Raw genomic sequence first — 20,752 nt, forward strand, 5'->3', positions numbered from 1 at the left:
AAGCAGCGTGGGTCCCCAGTGACCACAGACCTACCATACTGACTCTAAAGTGGTTGAACTTCTGACTTTTTTTACATATATGAAAAATAAACCCTTATGTGTTTTGACCACAGTTATTTTTGGGTCTCTGTTACTAGCAGCTGACCACAATATCTGACAGAGAGTTTCACATGACAATAAGATACCATCTATGTGAGGACCTACAAAGCACAACGTGCACGATTTAGGGGGAGAACAAATTGGGCTGATGTAATGGCTTTTTCTCAACTTCTGAGCTGTAGGTCAGAGTTGTCTGTCTTATTTTTGAGCAGATGTGCTTGTGCATGTGTTGAAACATGTAAAGTAGAAGATTCTTATTTTCTTATACTTTGCCAAAAGCAGTAACTTCAGTCAACATCAGAGGCTTTCAGTATTTAACAAAGAAATTCCCTTTGACCAGCTTTTTTGACTGGATTGCCACCCAGGAATATTGAGGTTTAGGCAATTATTGGTTCATTATCACAGCTTTTAAAGTAATTATTTGTTAATTACCATATTAGTTCCTACTATTACTCAAGAGATACTCCTTCAGAGCACCTACTATGCACCAGATTCTGTGCTGGGTGTCTACATGTATCATTTAATGCCCTAGGAGTATTAAAAACGACTACATTGGTTTCTTTTCCTAATCAGCAGAATGAGTCCTTAATATTTGAATTAGTGTTCTAAACCAACTTTTTAATGAATCATCTTTATCTAGATTGTACTAAAGACTCTTTAATACACTCACAGAGACCTAGTTGGAAAGGTACAATGTTATTTGTACCTTTCCAAATTTCTGGGGAGCATCAGCCATCATTAAAATCAGTGACCCTCTCTCTCCCCACCTCAATTTACAGAGAATTTTAAACCTCTGTTCTCATGAAGCCTCTTGCCCTAACTATTAGGCCTCCATTCAGCTTAACTGGAAGTACATGCTTTACTGGGAGTGCTGGTGTGTAGTAGATTAGTCCAAAGACCAAGTAATTAGTGGAGAAGAGAGATCACGAGACAGAGGGCAATCTTTTCAGTGAGAATAAGGCCGGGAACACTCCTTGAGAAATTAACTGAATAACCGTCACATAAATGCCCTCCCCTCCCCTCCCTTATCCATGCATCTGTCAATCTCAGTCCCTTTAAGATCCACAACGGGAATCAGGTTTCTCAATACCTATCTTCCTGTACATCTGCAACAGGATCACATCCTCCTTATCCTAAAGACAGCCTTTGGAAGGTCATATTCTGCCCAGTAGATATTAGTGTCTCAGAAGATGAATTTCAATACTATGTCTCAGATAGGAAGATCTGACAGGAAATTAGCTGATTCAGTGGTTGAAATGCTGGATAGACTAAATTTGGGAGCTTTCCTGCTTTCCTCCAGATGCTATTCCATAGGTATATGGTGTTTAGCAGAGTCACCAGCTTAGAATCTGTTTTTGTTTCTCTTTTGAAGTTCAGGGAAACCGGAAATGCCAAAGAGATAACTGGGAACAGATGAAGGTTTGCAGCGGCAGAGGTGTGCCTTGGAGGAGTTTGGCAAAGAGGTGAAATCATTTCTCAACAGCAGTCAACTAAGGATAGAAACTTTGTGAAACAAGGTGTGACCTGTGTGCAGTGGTTGGGTGGCAGATCACACCTTACTCAGATATGCTTATAATAACCCCATGCAGAACAGGCATGGAAATGACAGTACTTCCCCTTGGATAAGAAGAATCATCTTATTCTAGGCTGGATAAAACGACTTAGTCCTTTTATGCACTTGTTACAGTGGAGTCAGTTCCCATTCAGGCATTAGTTAGGTACTTGGGATACCAAATCTACTCTTTTGGACCAGTGGGTCCAGTTAATGAGTTCATTGAAATATCAGGATGTTTGATGTCCCAGAGACCAAACAGAGGGATTATTGACTAAATGCTTCACTTATAATTTGAACATATTGAAGAGCATCTATTGGCCATCTTAAAAACCAATGGTCAAGGAGAGTCAGTAGGCCTATTGAAAACTTGCCTTGCATTTGTTCGTGCAAAAGATTTTTCTCCCTTCTTATAGAATATATCTAGATAATAAAAGGAAAAAGACCATACCTGTAATATTCATCTCCCACAAAGAAAAGGGTCTTCTGTGGTTCCTTGAGATAGACAGCAGCATCTATTCTTTGCACATGCCTTGGAAACCCAAAGTCATAAATAGTCCGAGGAGGGCCTTGCATTTGGAATCCTCGTGTTATCCAGTAGTGGGGGCCTGAAAACAGAAAGTAAAGTTCAGACAAAATTCTGTACCATTTAGTGATGCATGTCACTCCTAAAGATGTATATGTAAGACCCTAATGGAAGTAGTTCATGAGGGTATTTGTCATGACTATAACCCAAGAGGAGATATAAGCCTCAAATTATTCAATTCAGTAATAGACTTTAAAATTCCTTGAACCAATAATATCGATATAATTGTGTCTTATATTTAACACCTTTACTTTTTCAAGACATCTTTCATTTGTAATCTCATTTAATCTTCATATATGCAAGAGAGGAGTGTCAAGTAACATGCAAGTGCTATAATTCTCACTTAAATTAGCACCAGTCTTCCACCTTTATCCCTCATCAACAAGCAAATACAAGCAAAAACTGATAGTTTTCACCCTTCGGATAACTTCATTGGCTAGCTATTGTCACAACACATCTTCCCGGTTGATCTTACTATAATCAACATGCAGAGGAAGAAGTGAAGGCTCAGAACAGTTAGACAACTTGCCAGAGTCATTCAAATAGTCAAGGACTGGAGCCAGAGTTTGGTATCACGTGTGTCAACCTCCTGGAATCACAGGTGTCTCTCCTCTTCCAACTGCTTCTAAGCATGGCGTTTTAGCAGGGTATCATTTAGCGTCAAAGGATCTCAGACATGTTACTCTGAGCAGCACGGGCAGGGACCATGTTTTTAGATTCCCGACCATGGTACCTCACTAGCACGGTTCCTCACTAAAATCAAAGGCTGATTTCTGAAAATAGTTGATGATCACTGTCATTTCTTTTCTTTGGGGGGGTGGGGAGTGCTGGGGATTGAACTCAGGGACACTTAACCACTGAGCCACATCACCAGCTCTAGTTTGTATTTTATTTAGAGACAGGGTCTCACTGAGTTGCTTAGTGCCTTGTTGCTGAGACTGGTTTTGAACTTGAGATCCACTTGTCTCAGACTCCTGAGCCACTGGTATTATAGGCATGAGCCACCGTGCTTGGCGGTCACTGTCATTTCTGTCATTGTTACAATAAGGTAGGGCGGCATTTTTGTTTTTGTTCCAGGGATTGAACCTAGGGGTACTTAATCCCTGAGTCATGTCCCTAACCCTTTTTATATTTTATTTTGAGACAGAGTCTTGCTCAGTTGCTGAGGCTGACTTTAAACTCAAGATCCTTCTCCCTTAGTCTCCTGAGCTGCTGGGATTACAGGTATGTGCCACCTAGGATGACATTTCATACCCAACCTGAGAAGGAGCAACTGAAACATGCTCTGTGATCCTGAACTAACACTGTCAGAACTAGATGTTTCAAATAGGTGGGCACTGTGTCCCTGCCGTTTCTTTCTCTGAGGGATCTGTAGGTACCTTTGAAGAAGTAAGCAGCGCCCCTCTCGGCCACTTCGTAAGCTGCATCCACATTGGACATTAGCTGGGGGAAGGAGCTGGTGATAGTGCTGGGCCGAATCCCTGCTGGCACGTGAACCTGCCTTCGCCAGAAAATCCTGTTGGGCATTCCAGAAGAAATCGGAATAAGGGTTGATTTAGATCTTCAAGTGCTTGTGAACTAAAATGGTACTGTAAGTCACACTTCAGAGGTCATTGCTAAATCCCTTTTGTAACCTTATGATCAGTTTCTTCTCCCCTTTTGTTGTCTTAGCATCTCTACGATCCCCTTTCTTTCATTTACTCAGGGATGTTCAAGACATCCAAGATAACAGTAAGGAGAACCCATCAATGATTTACACATTAATGCTGTGCACCCTCTTGTTCCAGATACTGCTGGATATGAATTTCTTTCCTATTCTGAGTTCTTAAACATTAAAATTTCAAAGAGAAAAAATAGAAAAAGTGAACATGATAAGTAGTGTGTAAATGAATCAAAATTTTGTGTTTGAGAGATCCTGATTATTTCCTGTAGAAATAATGAAAACATTAATAATCATAAATTCTAGTATTGTTATGTAATTGTCTACTGGAGGTATTCACATCCTTGAGCTGATTACATAATTAACAGAAAATCTAGTACCTACATATTACTTTTAGGTTTAGCAACTTAGTCATTTGCTTGTGCAATATCATTTTCATAAAATCTTGGCAGTGTACACATGAAGGTACTGAGTCAAACTCTCAATGTAAAAGTGGCCCATTATGTATTTTGAAGGTGAAAATGTTTTTTTTTTTTCTAAAACATGTATCGTTTACTTGTGTCCTTAGAAGCCCAGAATCAATGCATAAGATCATTTGTGAACAGAAAGAAACTGTAATTAAGCTTTGACATTTAACTTTCCATGTAGTTAGTTTAGGAACTTCCCAAATCTTATATAGAGTTTTCCTACTCAGCTAACAAATATTTATGGAGCACCTACCAGGGACTGTGGTAAATACCAAGGATGAAACACTGAACAAGATCAAGAACCTGCCTGCAAAATTCTTACAATCTGGTTGTAATAGTTAAATAATTAGTGAATTATAATTCATTGATCTGTGCTACACAGTTAAATTCAGGATGCTCTGGGAAACAAAGGAGGGATACCTCATTACATCCAGGGCTTTAGTGAAGGTGTTCCAGAAGAGACAATTTAAATGTATGATGAACTCTCAAATAAATATACTGAGAAGGAAGAAGTTTTTCTTCATGTTTCCTAAGAGGTATCACCACACAGAAGGAAAAACATTATTACAGAAGAGGTTGTAACTAGATTGCTGCCCCGCATCTGCAAACCTCAGTTTCATAATATCTTAAATGAGAGTAACCACTTATTGGTCAATATCATGAAATCTTTAAGAGGATCAAATGGGATAATGCATCTGAAAGTGCATTATAAACTGCAAAGTGCCATATGGAAAGATACCATCAATTTTAAAAATTATTATTTGCATCAGCCTTAGTTACCCACTAATTGGATCCCAACCATGGTACACAGGATTGAGGGAGCCCATTTAGGGTATTCTGGCTTACCCCAGGTCCAAACTGTCACAGCCTTATCTAGAACACGTGTATTAGCAGATGGAAAACTGAGACCCAGAGGAACTGATGGACTCAAAGGTCACTTGGTTGTTGGGGGTAGGCAGACCCTGGACGAGGCTCCAGTTGTCCTTATGAAAATCTACCTTAGTCTTATGATCTGCTTTGTTTTTGTTTTTGTTTTGGTACCAATGACTGAATCCAGGGGTGTCTAACCACTGAATCACATCCACAGCCCTTTCTTTTTAAATTTTTTATTTAGAGATAGCATCTTGCTACCTTTCTTGGGGCCTCCTAAATTGCTGGGGTTGACTTTGATCTTGTGATCCCTTTGCCTCAGCCTCCCTAGCCACTGGGATTACAGGCATGCACCACTGTGCCTGGTGATCTCTGCTTTTTTTCTTCATTTATAACTCTACCTTTTGTCCAATGAGACCTGGCCTTTTCTGAAGGCAAGAGAAATTGCTTCCCCTTTTTCTTTTCTTTCTATTACTTCTCACTTAGCATAGTTTAGGATTCCAGAAGTGTTCAGAACTACTTGTTGGTATTTGGGAACCTGGTGAGGAATCTGAAGAGCAAGTATTTTTTAGTTAATGTAGTTCAGTAACAGTTGTGATATGCTGACCCTACTCAGGCCCTGTGCCAAGAGGCAGAGTGGGCATTTCAGGGTTTTGTCTTGGTCAGGTTGAGAACATGGGGAAGGTGGGAGGCAGAGGAGCAGACACATCCTTCCATAACCAGGCTCTGGCTGACTTATGTGTCTGATGAGGTGTATCCAATGTCCAACCGCTTTCTCCCTGGGCACTCTGAAGATGGAAGAATTTTCTTTCATTTCTCATTTAAAAATGAACAAGGATTCTAGGCAAAATTAACCCTACCTCACTTATTTATTTATTTCTGATGGTGCATTACAATTATACATAAGAGTAAGATTGATTGTTAAATATTTGTACTACCCATAAATTTGACCTTCTATATGGAGTTATTAAACTTTGATGTCTTGAATAATTCAATATGAGATACAGTAACATAACCAAAATGTACTTTTGGAAATTTTCACAGATGGGAGAATCTTGAATTTCTTACTATATAAACCTTGATTAAGGATATTGCGAGGACTAAATTTAAAAAGTACATTCTAAATCAAGAATGAATTTGTGCCCCTGGGGACATTTGAAAAATGACTGGTGACAATTTTTGTTGTCACACTAAGGCTACCCCGCCAACATAGTCAGAGAGGCCACTTAACATCCTATATCACAGGATAGTCCAATATAACAGATTCATTCGGGTAAAAAAATCAGTAGTACCAAAGTTAATAAACCTAATTAAATGCTGTAATGATGTATTATAAAGTATGCATTGTTTGCATAAGAAAAATAAATGCTACCCATCACATATAAATTATCACAAATTTCAAATGGGACATATAATCATAAAACATTCCCATAAACTAATGGGGAAAATTACGTCTGCCAGATAATGACACAACAGAACACATACTTAGAGGATTTACAATTTTAGAGCTATTGATCAAAGTAAAAAATGTATTAAAATTGACCCAAAAAAGTATAGCACGTAACTTCCTGATTTATCTGTAAGTGGACTTAAAATATAAACCAAAGAATCTATAAGTCCTTCAGAAAAGAACAGCTGTGAGATATATTGGAACTATGTAAAGAAAATGGACAAAAGAGATCATATCAATAGTTCATATTTGATCTTTGATAAGGAGGGTAAAACAATGGAGCTTATTGAGATTATTGACCAGCTGATTAGCTATTTAGCTGCACCATTTATCTTTGTGTACCAGTAGCTGATATTGGGCCTGGCACATAATCAGGGTCCAGTAAATAGTTATCAGCTAAATAAGTAAGTACCAAGAGTTGAGCAGAACATATTTGATCAGCAAATTTTATATTCTCTGAAACTTTCATTTCCTTTTACTATAGAACAGTAACTAATTCATCAAATTTGAGATTAGGTTAGTGATAACCTTCCCCCAACCTCTTGCAACTCATTACCCAACCCTTGAACTTCCTGGGGCAGTATCATGTAATATTCATCTTTTTATCCTGGGACTTAGCATAATGTCTGGTGCATCTTTGATCCCTGTTATTGAATCTTTGTTCTTCTTTTTCTTTTTATCTTTTTTGTACTGAGGGATTCATGGAGCTACTCCCTCAACCTAAACCTTTGTTCTTTTTGTGTTATACTCAACTATTGACACTCCCCACCTACCCAAGCAAATCCTGTCAATATTTCATTTTTAGGAGATACCTTCACCTCCTATTTGGGGACTAGTGAGGCAATTCAGCCTGAACTGAATAGGTGCACTCATTTTTCTATTGATAAACCTTCAACCTCACACTCTCCTTGACTCAGTTATCCTCTGTCATTTATGGGAATAGATGTCTTATTTCTTTCTAAACTTCTGATACTCTCAATTTAGTTGCTACTTGCTCTTCTGAGATCAGGCAAAATGGTTGCAATGAAAGAATCAAGGGATACTTGGAACCCTTTTTTTTTTTACCCTGGTTATGCGAGTTGCTTAATTTTTTTAAGACAGAATTTAGGTCAAATAAGAGTGAAAATAACATATTTACACAATTACTTGAAAGGCTCAATCGAATTAATACATTTGAAAGTATTTTATAAATTCTGATTTAGTCACATAATTAATAGGTACTTAAAAAAGACATGTTTTCACTCTACAAATTTATTAATCTATGATGTATAAAATTTAAGCAGTTTTTTCATGTAGGTAAATTTCCTACTTAATTGTTTCATTGGGAACTTTGAAGTACACACCATTACATCATTGCCTGAGAAGCCATTCATTTTGTGGGTTCACTGATCAGGGCTGATGATCTCAGAATACTTCAGAGGCCAAGAAATCAACCATGCATCATTTACTTCACTGAACCAAGGAAAGTACAGCTTATAAAATTAAAGACCCAGATGTAGACAGTGATGTGGGCTAAAAATAGTCAAAGTTGTGCATAGTGTCCTTAAATTAAGAATGTTCACAGACATCTGAGGAACCCATGGATCCATGTTTATAAACCATACCCTGTGAAGATGCAAAACTCCCCATCCTCACTCAGGAGAGAGTTCAGAAGAAAGGACACAGAGTCAGCGATCTTAGTTCACTCCTGGCTCTTTTTCTGAATCCATGATGATCACAGAGAACTGATCTAAGTAACTACAAGGCTCTCTGTTGATCTTCAATGAAGCAACCATATCGCCTGAAAAGAGCCAGCCTCTGGCAGAGTGTGAAGAGGAAGGCTTTCTCCCCAGCGTGGGGCTCTCCTCAACCTCATGGACTCCTGGGAAATGTGGGTTCCAACGTACTAATCGTGGTGGGCACGGATTGTATCGTCCCTCCTATTGCATTTTGCTTTTCCTTTTTCTCCACTGGCTTCTTTTCATGTCTTCCAACATGAGCATTTCCCATCTTTGAAATTCCCTTTTGAACCTGCTGCCTCTGCCAGCTGTTCGTCATTAACAAAATTCTCAAATGGACATTCGATCCATCTCCACCATTGGCACTGTGGCTCCCCAGGGCCTGGACCCTACCTCCCTCCTCTGCTGTGACTTTACTCCCTATCATGGACTGTTCGTCCCTCTTCTCCAGCCCTCCATCTGGTAACTTTAGCAGTGTTTTCCATTGTTGATCGTTAAAAATCAAAACAAAAAGATGAACTTTCTTTCCCTGATTTATTTAGGATTCAACTACAGGGATTTTGTGGCTGGCTATCAAGCCAACTAAAGTTAAAATTCCAGCTGGTGATAGCAACTGTGTGGATTAAATGAGTGAATGTGTGTAAAACGCTCAACCTCATACACAGCATGTTATAAATTGCCTGAAATGTCAGTTATTATTCCTGTTGTGGTTGTCATTAATTTTGGAATGCTGCTTCACTCTGGACTTTATTAAGTGCTCTTCTCCACTGCAGTCGCTTCCTAGCTCCATTCCTTAGACTTCCTTGCTTCCTCTTTATTCTCTCTGCAGATCTCTGTTTGTGCATTCCTATCTTTGTGTCCTCCGGGTGGGAGATTCAAATCCTGTGAAACCTCCAACTGTGACCACTTCCTGATTATTGCTTATTTCTATGAAACTCCACTAGTATTGTTGGCACTTTAAATCTGACACATCTAGTGTAGACTTTTTCCCCCATGTGTCCCAAATCCTCTTGATTTTCCTATGTGAAGGATGCTGTCACAACACTCTCAGCCACAAGGCTGCTCCCTCCCATGATTCTCCTTACTCACTGGTGAGTCCTTTGGCACACCTCTTCCTTCTACCCTTCCCTTCATCCCTACTTGCACAACCCTTACAAATGTTTTCCTTTTTATTCTAATCTGAGATTTGAAACATCTTTAAAAATGCAAGTTAGTGATCAACAGAATTTTAAAAACTAAAGAATCTTAGTTTTGAGATAAAAAAAAAAAAAAAAAGTCCTTCTCCTTGCTGTCTGTGAGCTACCCAACCTGTAGGCAGATGGTCTGGGAACATCCTGGAAGTGTTCTTCCTAATTCAATGTGCACCAGTTCCAAAAGCCCATGTTCCTTCATGCTAAAGTCCAGTGCTTTCCTTGGTAGTTCCAAATGAGCAGATTCCCCATATTAAGGACTGGATAGACTCTGCCTGCAGTGGATGGCCTATGGGGCTGAGATGGAGTTTTATTTCCTCATCATTAAAATGAAGGATCAACCTTTATGCTTACTCTATTCACAAAATCTATTATTCTTCTAATATCTGTAGCTGCTTGTGATGTTCTTGATTTTATCATTAAAATTTTGATGGGAAAACCCCCAAATAATCTGGAATATGCAAGTATAATTTTCATATGACTGCAAATCCAGTCATTTTCTCTTTTCTTTCATAACTGACAAAGGAAGAATGAAATAGCCTTAATATTTTGTCATCTATTACAAAGAGTAAATGAAAGTGCATATCTACCTATGCTTTTTAACTTATTGTAGGTGAGCTTCATTCTCTTCACTAGATCATTGGAGTTTACATGTACACACGTCAGAGGATATCTAAAAACATCATGGGGCCTTTAAAAGGTTCGGCATTCCATCTTGCTTTGGAAACAAACCGTATGGTTATTATGTTACAGCTTGAAATGTCCCATCAACAGATTATTGTTGGCGATGGGGAATTCTGGGCTGGTGAGTGGGAGAGAGCAGACCAGAGCCCTTTCATAATCAGTGACTCCCAGGTTGCCATTCTAACTGTGGCTTGAAAGAATTCTTTGTTCTTTGTCCAGGTTGAGCAAACACTTTGGGACTTGTGGTGGCAGTCAGTAGGGGATCAGAGCTAGGGAGTCCTGGAATCCCAGCTCTGGATGACACCTTGGGGGCAGTAGATCAGCATAGTTAGGAACGCTGACTCAGGAGTGGGATAACAGGTTTGCACCCCAGCTTCACCCTCTCTTGCTATGTGCTTCTAAGCAAGTTGTTTGTTCTATGTCTTGTAAAAAAGAAGTAACACTGGAAGGATCTGATAACAAGGGGCTTAGAATAGTAAGTTCTGAACACATTGAATTCACTGTTATTAATAAGACAACACCCTCATTTTACAGAAAAGAAAGGCTCAAGGTCCCTGGCAAGTTAAAGACAAAGCCACTGCTGACTCCTGTCCTCCTTACAGCTCTTCCTCCTTCTTTGGAATTACCTGTTCTGCCCCAGTAGCTCAGTCCATCCTTAGTCAGCCATCTCCCCTTCGCTGATCCCCCACCCCTGAGTACACATTTCTAGAGGTCTCTTGCATCTGACTCCTTTCCATTCTGTTATCACACTCAGTGTTCATAGTCAAAATATCAAAAGATGTATCATCTTCAAATAGTCACCAGTAATTGCTAAATGTTCATAGTTTAATAGAGGTTTTTTTGGAGTTTTGTTGTTTTTTTGGGGCGGGATGTAGGTACCAGGGATTGAACTCAAGGACACTCCACCACTGAGCCACATCCCAGTTCTGTTTTGTATTTTATTTAGAGATAGAGTCTCACTGAGTTGCTTAGCACCTTGCTTGCTGAGGCTGGCTTTGAACTCACCATCTTCCTACTTCAGCCTCTTGAGTGACTGGGATTACAGGTGTGTGCCACTGTGCCTGGCCTGGTTTTGCTTTCTAAAGAAAATAATTATAATTAAATGTGATGGCATAGTATCCTGTCTTTGCTGCCTCCTTTGCCACTGCCACAGCCACTGGTATTTACCAAAAGAAGAAGCTACACTTTACGCAATGTCCTCACTTCTTTATCACTGAATGTGGGCTGCATGCTGTTCAGTGTCTGGGCCCTCTGTCTCTGTGGACTCCAATAATGTAAAGCTTCTGGTGAACCCAGGGCTCCTCAGCCCTGTGTCCCAGGCTCTTCCTGCCCTCTCCCTTGCCTACCAGGCAGGTCATTGCCTGCTGTTCCATTAGGTTTACTTTTTTGGTAAAGTAAAAGCTGCCAATGCCAAGATGGAGTTGCTTATATTAGACAGGAACCAAGGGAGAACTGAAAGTCATGAGAGAGGGGATCTTATGCTTCTGAGATAACACCTACTACCAGAACACTCCCACAGTTAAAAAAAAATTCCAGGTGAGTTGCTTCTGTGAAGTAATTGGTGCTATCAGTGAGTCATCTCCAGCACCTGCAATGAGCCTGTGACTGAAGAACTTCGCTTCCAGACAGCTTGCAGAGAACATCTCCTTTTTGCCTTCAAAAGCTTCCCCTTGCCCTAACCTCAGATGTGCTGTGATTCTAGTAGCACATGTGTGGTGGACTCTGGTCCCTTGCTCCCTCCTGCATGGTTTCTTTGGAGAGCCTTTCTCTCTGTTGTTATCTTAGTCAACAGTAGTAGTCAATAGAAATAATATCACTAATCAATAATCTAAAAAATAAAAATATTCATAGAAATCATGAAAATCGGTCAGGTCCTATAAATCCCTCAGCAGTCTCTAAGCCTTCTTACTTATACAAATTACATATTTTTTGATTTCCACTCCTAAACATAGCAACTTCCATTTACTGAGCTCTCACTTTGTGTCTGTGGTCTCATTAATAAGAGGAGGTTTCCCAGGTTCTGCTGTAATTTGCCTTTGGAGAGTAAATACATCTGCAGGAAACTCAAAGTGGATCAAGGACTTAGGCACTATAACAGAGACCCTGCACCTAATAGAAGAAAAAGTAGGCCCAAATCTCCACCATGTCAGCTTAGGAACCAAATTTCTTAATAAGACTCCTGAAGTGCAAGAAGTAAAATCAAGAACAAATAAATGGGATGGATTCAAACTAAAAAGTTTCTCAGCAAAGGAAACAATAACATGAAGAGAGAGCTTACAGAATGGGAAGCACCACATGTACCTCAGAGCACTGATCTCCAGGATATACAAAGAACTCAAAAAACATCAAAAGAACAAATAACCCAATCAATAAATGGGCTAAGGAACTGAACAGACACTTCATAGAAGAAATACAATCAAACAACAAATATATGAAAAAATGTTCAACATCTCTAGCAATTAGAGAAATGCAAATCAAAACTACACTGAGATTCCAACTCACTCCAGTCAGAATGGCAATAAACAAGAATACAAGTAACAATAAATGTTGGTGAGGATGTGGGGGAAAAAGTACACTCATACATTGCTGATGGGACTGCAGATTGATGCAACCATTTTGGAAAGCAGTATGGAGATTCCTCAGAAAACTTGAATGGAAACACCATTTGACCCAGCAATCCCATTGCTTGGTTTATACCCAAACGACATAAAATCAGTGACACAACCACATCAATGTTTATAGTAGCACAATTCACAATAGCCAAGATATGGAACCAACTTAGGTGCCCTTCAACAGATGAATGGATAAAGAAATTGTGGTGTATATACACAATGGAATATTACTCAGCTTTAAAAAAAATGAGATGATGGCATTTGCTGGTAAAAGGATGGAACTGGAGACTATAATGCTAAGTGAAAGAAGCCAATCCCCAAAAAACAAAGGCTGAATGTTTTCTCTGATAGAGGGATGCTAATTCACAATAAGGGGGGTGGCTAGGGAAGAATAGAGGTACTTTGGAGTAAACAGAAAGGAGTGAAAGGAGGAGAGGGGGTATGGGCGTAGGAATGATAGTAGAATGAATTGGACATTATTATCCTATGTGTATATAACCTGTACAACTCAGGTACAACCTGAAGAATGAGAAGTTATACTGCATTTATGCATGATTTGTCAAAATGCATTCTACTGTCATGTAACTAATTAGAACAAATAAAAAATAAAAAAAAAAGAAAGTAAATACCTCTGCATCATTAAAAAGATTTCCTTCAAGCTGCTCTTAATTTTAAAAAATGGGAAGCAATATAGATATTCTTTTTTTTTTTTTTTTTTTTTTGGTGCTAGGGATTGAACCCAGTAGATATTCTTAAGTATGGGATCGGTTAGTTAAATGTATTGGAATAATACACAATATATGAAAGATTAAAATTAATATTAATTGACATGGAAAAGTGAAATCATGTTTAGGGAAAGCATTTAAAAAAAACACAAGTAGCAAAATCTCATTTTGGGAACATCCTTGCCTTCCTTTCATATTTATAGTACATAATTTTTTTATTAAAATTTTTTTTATTTTTACCTGCATTTTGATTCATTGTATATGAATGGGGTATAACTTTTTATTTTCTAATCTACACAATGTAGATTCACACCATTCATGTAATCATACATATACATAGGGCAATACTGTCTGTTTCATTCTAATATCTTTTCATCCCCCACTCCCTCCCACCCCATTTTCCTCTACACCAAAGTTCCTTCATTCTTGTCTTTCCCCCTGCCACTCCCCCTTGTTATATATTGTCATCCACTTACCAGAGAAAACATTTGGCCTTTGGTTTTTTGGGCTTGGCCTATTTCACTTAGCATGATATTTTCCAACTTCATCCATTTACCAGCAAATCCCATAATTTTATACTTTATGACTGAGTAATATTCCATTGTGTATACATACCACAGTTTCTTTATCATTCATCAATTGAAGGGCATCTCGGTTGGTTCCACAATGTAGTTATTGTGAATTGAGCTGCCACCTCTACCTCTCACCCTGTATAAAACTCAACTCAAAATGGATCAAGGATCTAGGAATTAGACCTGAAACCCTTCACCAAACAGAAGAAAAAGTAGGCCCAAATCTCCATCATGCTGGCTTAGGACCAGACTTCCTTAAGAAGACTCCCATAGCACAAGAAATAAAAGCAAGAATCAATAAATAGGAGAGTCCCATTATTGCTTTTTCTCAGCAAAGGAAACAATCAATAATGTGAAAAGAGAGCCTACAGAGTGGGAGAAAATCTTTTTCACACATACTTCAGACAGAGCACTCACCTCCAAAGTTTATAAAGAACTTAAAAAACTTTACGCCAAAAATACAAAGAACCCAATCAATAAATGGGCTAAGGAATGGGCAGACATTTCACGGATGAAGATATACAGGTGATCAACAAATATATGAAAAAGTGTTAATCATCCCTAGTAATTAGAGAAATGCAAATTAAAACCACCCTAAGATTTCATCTAACTCCAATAAGAATGGCTATTATCAAGAACATAAGCAATAATAAGAGTTGGCATGGATGTGGGGAAAAAGGTACACTCATAGAGTGATAGAGTTACAAATTGGAGCAGCCTCTCTGGAAAGCTGTATGGAGATTCCTAAGAAAACTTGGAATGGACTCACCATTTGACTCAGCTATCCCACTCCTCGGTTTATACCCAAAGGACTTAAAATCAGTATACTACAGAACATAATTCTTAGTCCAGAGAAAAAGTCTGAAAGGATTTACAAAAGCACGGTTAACAATGTGATTACTCTATGTTACAAACAGTGTTTGTGCCCATTCTTCCCCCAGCTCATAGGCTGAAGCCCTAACCCCCAACATGCTGGTATTTGGAGGTGGGCCTTCGGGAGACAATAGGTTTGGGTGAAGTCATGAGGGCAAGGCCCTGATGCTGGAATTTAGTGCCCTCATCAGAAGAGACATCTGAAAGTTCTCTCCCTCTCCCTCCATGTGCATGAAGAGGCCATGTGAGCACAGTAAGGGGGAGGCTGCCTATAAGCCAAGAGAAGAGGCCTCAGGATGAAGTGGACCTTACAGGCACCTCAACCTTGAACTTCCCAGTCTCTAGAACTGTGAGAAGTAAGTTTCTATGGCTTCGGTCACCCCCTCTATGGTATTCTGTTATGGCAGCTTGAATGCAACAATACATTCTGGGTGGTGGGATTCTTTTTTATATTTTGTTACTCTCTCTCTTTTCAGAATAAACCAAAAGTGTTTTTGTAATAATATCTTAAAGATGTGTTCTCAAAAGAAACATCAGATTTCTCAGGCATCGTCTCTTCAGTGAACTCTCTGTGGACCTACCAGGTGCTTATTCCCTGTTGGGTCTCACAGGTCTACATTTTAGAGCTTGTGTCTAGCCATGATTTTTGAAGGCCCTTGTGTCTCATACACTTTTGAAGTAAGTGAAGGCAGAGAGGATGTCAATCTATTTTTACATCCCTAGACACCACAGTAGTACTTGGTACCTAATATGGGCCCAATGGAGAAAAAAGATAATGCCACACACGTTTCTGAGCTCCTCTGACTATCCTTGTGTGACTGGATTCCATCTCCAGTGTAGGTGAATGTGACTGTTTCTCTTTTCTTCCATGGAAAGAAGAAGAAATTACAGTAACCAGTGTTATGGAGACAGTATCCAGGCTCCTTGAGAAGCCAGAGAGTGGAGAGGAAAGGGATCTGTCTTCTCTATGCTGTCTGACAACTAATGGACAGGGAAGGGGTTGGAAACCTTGAAGAAGGGTTTAGGAGGAGTGTTTTTTTTCTAGAATAATCCACCCATGATCTATGTATCTGATCATCATCCATCATTCATCATCACCTCCCCAGTCATTCAACCATCTTTCTATTTGCCTCTTTGTCCAAATAGGCAACCCTCATTCACCAAATATTTATTGGGCACTTACAACATACTCTCACTAGGCACATAGTAGTAGTAAACAGAACAGATATCAGATAAATCTGTGCTGGTGTCTTAATTCAGCCACTTAACTGCTGTCTTGGGAAATTCACTTGTTCTCTTTGAGCTACTATTTTCCCTCCCTAAATTGGGAGCTCTGATCTCTACAGTGACAATGGTTAGAAGAGACACTGCTCATGCATGGAAAGCACTTAGCACAGTGTCAAGACCACAGTAGTTTGGGCAGTTCTTATCTCTGCAAAGACCCTTGCTGCCCACCCTACTGCCATTCAAGACTGCATTTCCACATGAACTTCAGCCAAAGTAGCAACAAGGACCAAGGGATGCTGGTCTGGAGGTGAGCTGAGGCCTGAAAAGAGTTGGTGGCGTGTCTTAGGCTTACCGGTCCTTGAAGAACAGAAGCTCCTTTCCCAGCATTGTCACGGCATCAAAGGATGATCTGGAGTCACAGGGATCAGGGACGGATGGCTTGTGAGGAGGGACGTGGGGAATAGTGGGTTTTCCCAGGAATGGTTTCCGAGGTCCTAGGATTCAAAGTGTCTTGGTCAAAATGGTACCAGGAATTTAGAGTTTGTAGACTTCTGCTCTAGGGACATGGGGGCTTGTGCACTTTCATTCTCTATGTGGTGATGTCATAAAAAAATGGCAGGCAGATCTGGATTGGAATCCTGGCTGTCCTTCTTGCTGAGCTGTGTGATTGGAGGCAAATCATTTAACTTTTTAAAGCTTCAATTTCCTTGATTATAAAATGAAAGCTGTAATAATAGAATCTACCTCCAAGGACTTTTATAAAAATCAAAAAATGCCTGAAAGCATGTAGAGGGAGTGCTTGATCCATAGTCAGTGTTTAAAAGATGGTTGCTATTATTTTATTATTACACATAACTTCTTTGGTATATGTTATATTTAAATTATATTTAAAGAGTATAACTTAAAATTGTCCTTAATTATTTCTTAGTAGTTATGTTTTTTTTTTTTTTTTTTTTTCTCATTTAGAGTGTCACTTTCTTTGGTGTTTTTTTGGAATTTATTTATTCTTTGCCTCCTGCACTGTGCTTAGGCACAAGGAAGACTGAATGAATTCTTGTAGAGCTGAAGCACCCTGAAGTTTTTTGTTATTGAAAGGTCTCTTCTGGGGGATCTGTTTGTAAAACAGGGACCCACTCCTTGGAAGAGCAGGTGGTGAGTCTTCATTTCCCACTCTCCTTCTCTAAGCACTACCTGCCATAACAAACCTGTGTTATTATGTTCTGTTCACTCATGTATAAATGGCCCTGTGAAATACATGCTTTGGCTCCTGGCTGAGGAGGGTGGTGCCTTGCAATTCACAAGCACCCATAAAGGGGAGTCTTGGTCTCGGCCTTTCTTGGTGGCCGGTAAGAATTGCTTCACATTGCAGCTTTGCCACTGGAGGGTCTGGAATAGAGTATGTGAAATGGAGACATTCACAGTTTTTCCCCTGTCCCAGAGTGGAGCAGGAATGGCACCTAATCTCTCTGGAAATAAAACTGACTGGCTGCAGGCTTCTTTGGATGAAAATTTGATTTTTGTGCACTAGGTGACATCTGACTGCTCGCAGATGCAGTGCCCCTTTCTAGTTAACCAGGTGGGCTGGCGAACACTCAAGAAGTCACCGGGGCGCTGGGGTTGTGGCTCAGTGGTAGAGTACTTGCCTAGCATGTAGAGGCCCTGGGTTCAATCCTCCCCAGCACCACATAAAAAAAATAAATATATAAAATAAAGGTATTGTGTCCATCTACAACTAAAAAAAATTAAATAGATAAAAAATAAAATGAAGAAGTCACAGGGGCTCTGGCTCTCCAGGCCTCTAGGCTGAGAGGATGCAGAAAGACTCTGGCAAGGTTGAGTAACCAGATCTCCAAAGCCCAAGGGAAAATCAGACCCCTAAATTTTTCTACGTTTTTATTTATTGAGGAAAAATTATAATGGCCTAAGAATGTTTTGATTTTCCTTTTTATGAATGGATTGGTTTGTTTTCCCTTTAAGGAAACTTGAATATAGTTTCTAGTAATCCTTTATTACCTTTTGAAAGAATGTTAGTGCTTTTGAATAATTTTGAATATCTTAGGGTTCTTACTGTCTTAAACCCTCCACTTTCTCAGTTATCAAGTGAGGAAAACATTCCACACCCTGCAGTCTTGACATGAGGATGGCATGAGATGACACATGTGAGCATGTTTCATAAGCTGCAGACTGCCTGTGCGCCTCGGTGGTGGGTTATTATCCTCATCGTTCTATTTTTAGGAACATAAGGCCACTTATCTGCAAAAGGGGAAGCACCATATACATGAATTATAAAACACTTCCATCCTCTCTCAATGTATAAATTTTGACTTGCACTGAAAACCAGAATGAAACAAAACAAAACAAAAACAAAACAGAACAAAACAAAAAGAAAACAAACCAGACAAATGGCTATGTTTTCTATGGCCATCCAGGTCCAGAATGCTCTGGAGGAAAAAATGTAAAATTTAATTGCACATTCCTAGGAAAGAAAGCAATATTCATAACAGGTAAATAGGCTTTTGACAAGAAGACATCACTGAGACTGGGATCTCCAGCTTAAGAGGTAACTCTTGGCAAAATGCACTTTCTCTAAGTTGGAGACCAAAAATGCCTGTCACATTCAGGATTAGTGAGCAAAGAAGTGTAGTGATCTTACCATACAGTGCCTGGATCCCTTTCACATCATCCTTGGGGAGGTGGAAACCATAGGGGTGCTGGTACTTATAGGTTGGGTACATCAGAGCTGTTGGGTCTGTAGAATGGGCCAGGCCCAGGGCATGGCCAAATTCATGAGCAGCAACAGTAAATAAATTGAAACCTAAACAATGTGTGAGAGAAAGGCAGCATCAACACAGGTTTTTGTTTTCTCTACCTTCTGTCTTTACAGGAGAATTTATGCCCAAATCAGAGCTAACTAATTTCCTTTTCATAGCTGGATTGTTTGGAGGTTGGTAGGCCATTGTGGCAATTATTTTACTGACTTTAGCCTAGTTCTTTCCCCTTGTTGGAAAGTGGGGGGGGGGTGAGGATAGAAATGTAAAACAGTCCATTTTTTGTTTTAAAGCCAGTGATGCTTGATAGATTGATAAAGAAGGATCTTTAAGCTAGTAGTGGCAAAATAATACAGATTTAGACCACAAATGCTTGAACAGTCTTTGGCTGTCACAGCCTACTTCTTTTTATCCACATGTTTCACACTGATCTCCAAATGACCTGAATGATATTCTGGAAGCTTTATACCCATCCCCATCACACTTCTCAGGAGAGTACTGATTCCTTTGGCTCACTTCTGAATGTAACCTATTTCCAAGTACAAGTGAGAGATAACAAATGTCATATTACTGAAGAAAGAGAGAGCTGTGTGTTGAGGAGGGCATTGCTGTTTCCTGAGATTTTATGCTACAAAACAGATCTGACAAATCTACAGCACAATCCTGGGTGGGTCTTTTCCCTTATGAGTTCCCTTTTGGATTTTTGGCTTACTTGTTTTTCCTAGCCAGCCTCCCTAGTTAAAGGGTGGCTTGGGACGTTGAACCTCAAGGTTTCATGATGGAGGCCCAGGAGAAGGTACAATATTTTCCAGGTTATGGTGAATTGTGCATATATACCATTCATCCCCATAGTCCACTTCTCAGCATTGTCGAAATGTGTGTCTCCTCCCAGGCCTTCTCCAGGTGCAAATGCATGGGCTAGAGTCCCCCGAGGCCCATCAAATGGATAGGAATCCCCATGATCTGAATAACAGGAAAAAGTGTTGAGTCCTAGCAATTCTGAGGGTCACAGAGTATGGACAACATTTTGAATAGCATTGACACTTAACGTTTACTTTTCAATATTCCTTGTTTTAAGAAATTCACATATCAACAGTAACTTCCCATTGAAAAACCAGAAGTATGATTTCGTACTTCAAAGGTAGCATTAAAAATTAAACACGTTTTTGTTGTTGTTTTTATGGTGACATAGCATACTGCAGGCTATGCATGTACCTTAGATTACAAAAGGAGAAAGAACGGGGACATTAGATAGCAACCTGGGCCACTGGTAGAAAGGACTTTTGAAATACGAGTCAAGTAAATTGAACAAGCTTTTTGACTATACCACAGTATAATTTAATTTAAGGAAGTGTTGAAAAAGGAAACAATTTCTCCAGCATTTTGAATCCCTTCACGTGTGAAACTCATGAAAGTAATGAAAATATCTAACCGTTGAAGCTCTAGTTTTTTTGTTTTACCATCCATATTTTAGACTTTTTTTTTTTTTTTTTCAGTGCTGGGGATTGAACCCAGGGCCTTGTGCATGCAAGGCAAGCACTCTACCGACTGAGCTATCTCCCCAGCCCTTTACCATCCATATTTTAATCAACAGTTCATTGGGAACTTAACAGAAAAGAAGGAAGAACAAAATGAAGGAGGTAGTAGAAACCACATTTAACAATTTTTTCAGAATGACTGTGAGCATACCTTTGTTTTT

The 20,752-nt window shown here is 39.4% G+C and overlaps 1 protein-coding gene across 1 annotated transcript in view; it reads right to left on the minus strand.

Moving 5' to 3' along the window:
- The window catches only part of MMP20 (matrix metallopeptidase 20), a gene marked incomplete at its 5' end in the record, with an annotated part of 48,296 nt that overhangs the window by 14,275 nt on the left and 13,269 nt on the right, over window positions 1–20,752 (minus strand). Inside the window, 5 exons of the mRNA XM_079101996.1 lie at window positions 2,103–2,259; window positions 3,617–3,753; window positions 16,638–16,779; window positions 18,939–19,100; window positions 19,891–20,016. Coding sequence (XP_078958122.1) covers window positions 2,103–2,259; window positions 3,617–3,753; window positions 16,638–16,779; window positions 18,939–19,100; window positions 19,891–20,016 — 724 coding nt within the window. The remainder of the gene's footprint in view (window positions 1–2,102; window positions 2,260–3,616; window positions 3,754–16,637; window positions 16,780–18,938; window positions 19,101–19,890; window positions 20,017–20,752) is intronic.

This window comes from Sciurus vulgaris (genome assembly GCF_902686455.1).
Source record: "Sciurus vulgaris genome assembly, chromosome: 11".
Lineage (NCBI taxonomy): Eukaryota > Metazoa > Chordata > Mammalia > Rodentia > Sciuridae > Sciurus > Sciurus vulgaris.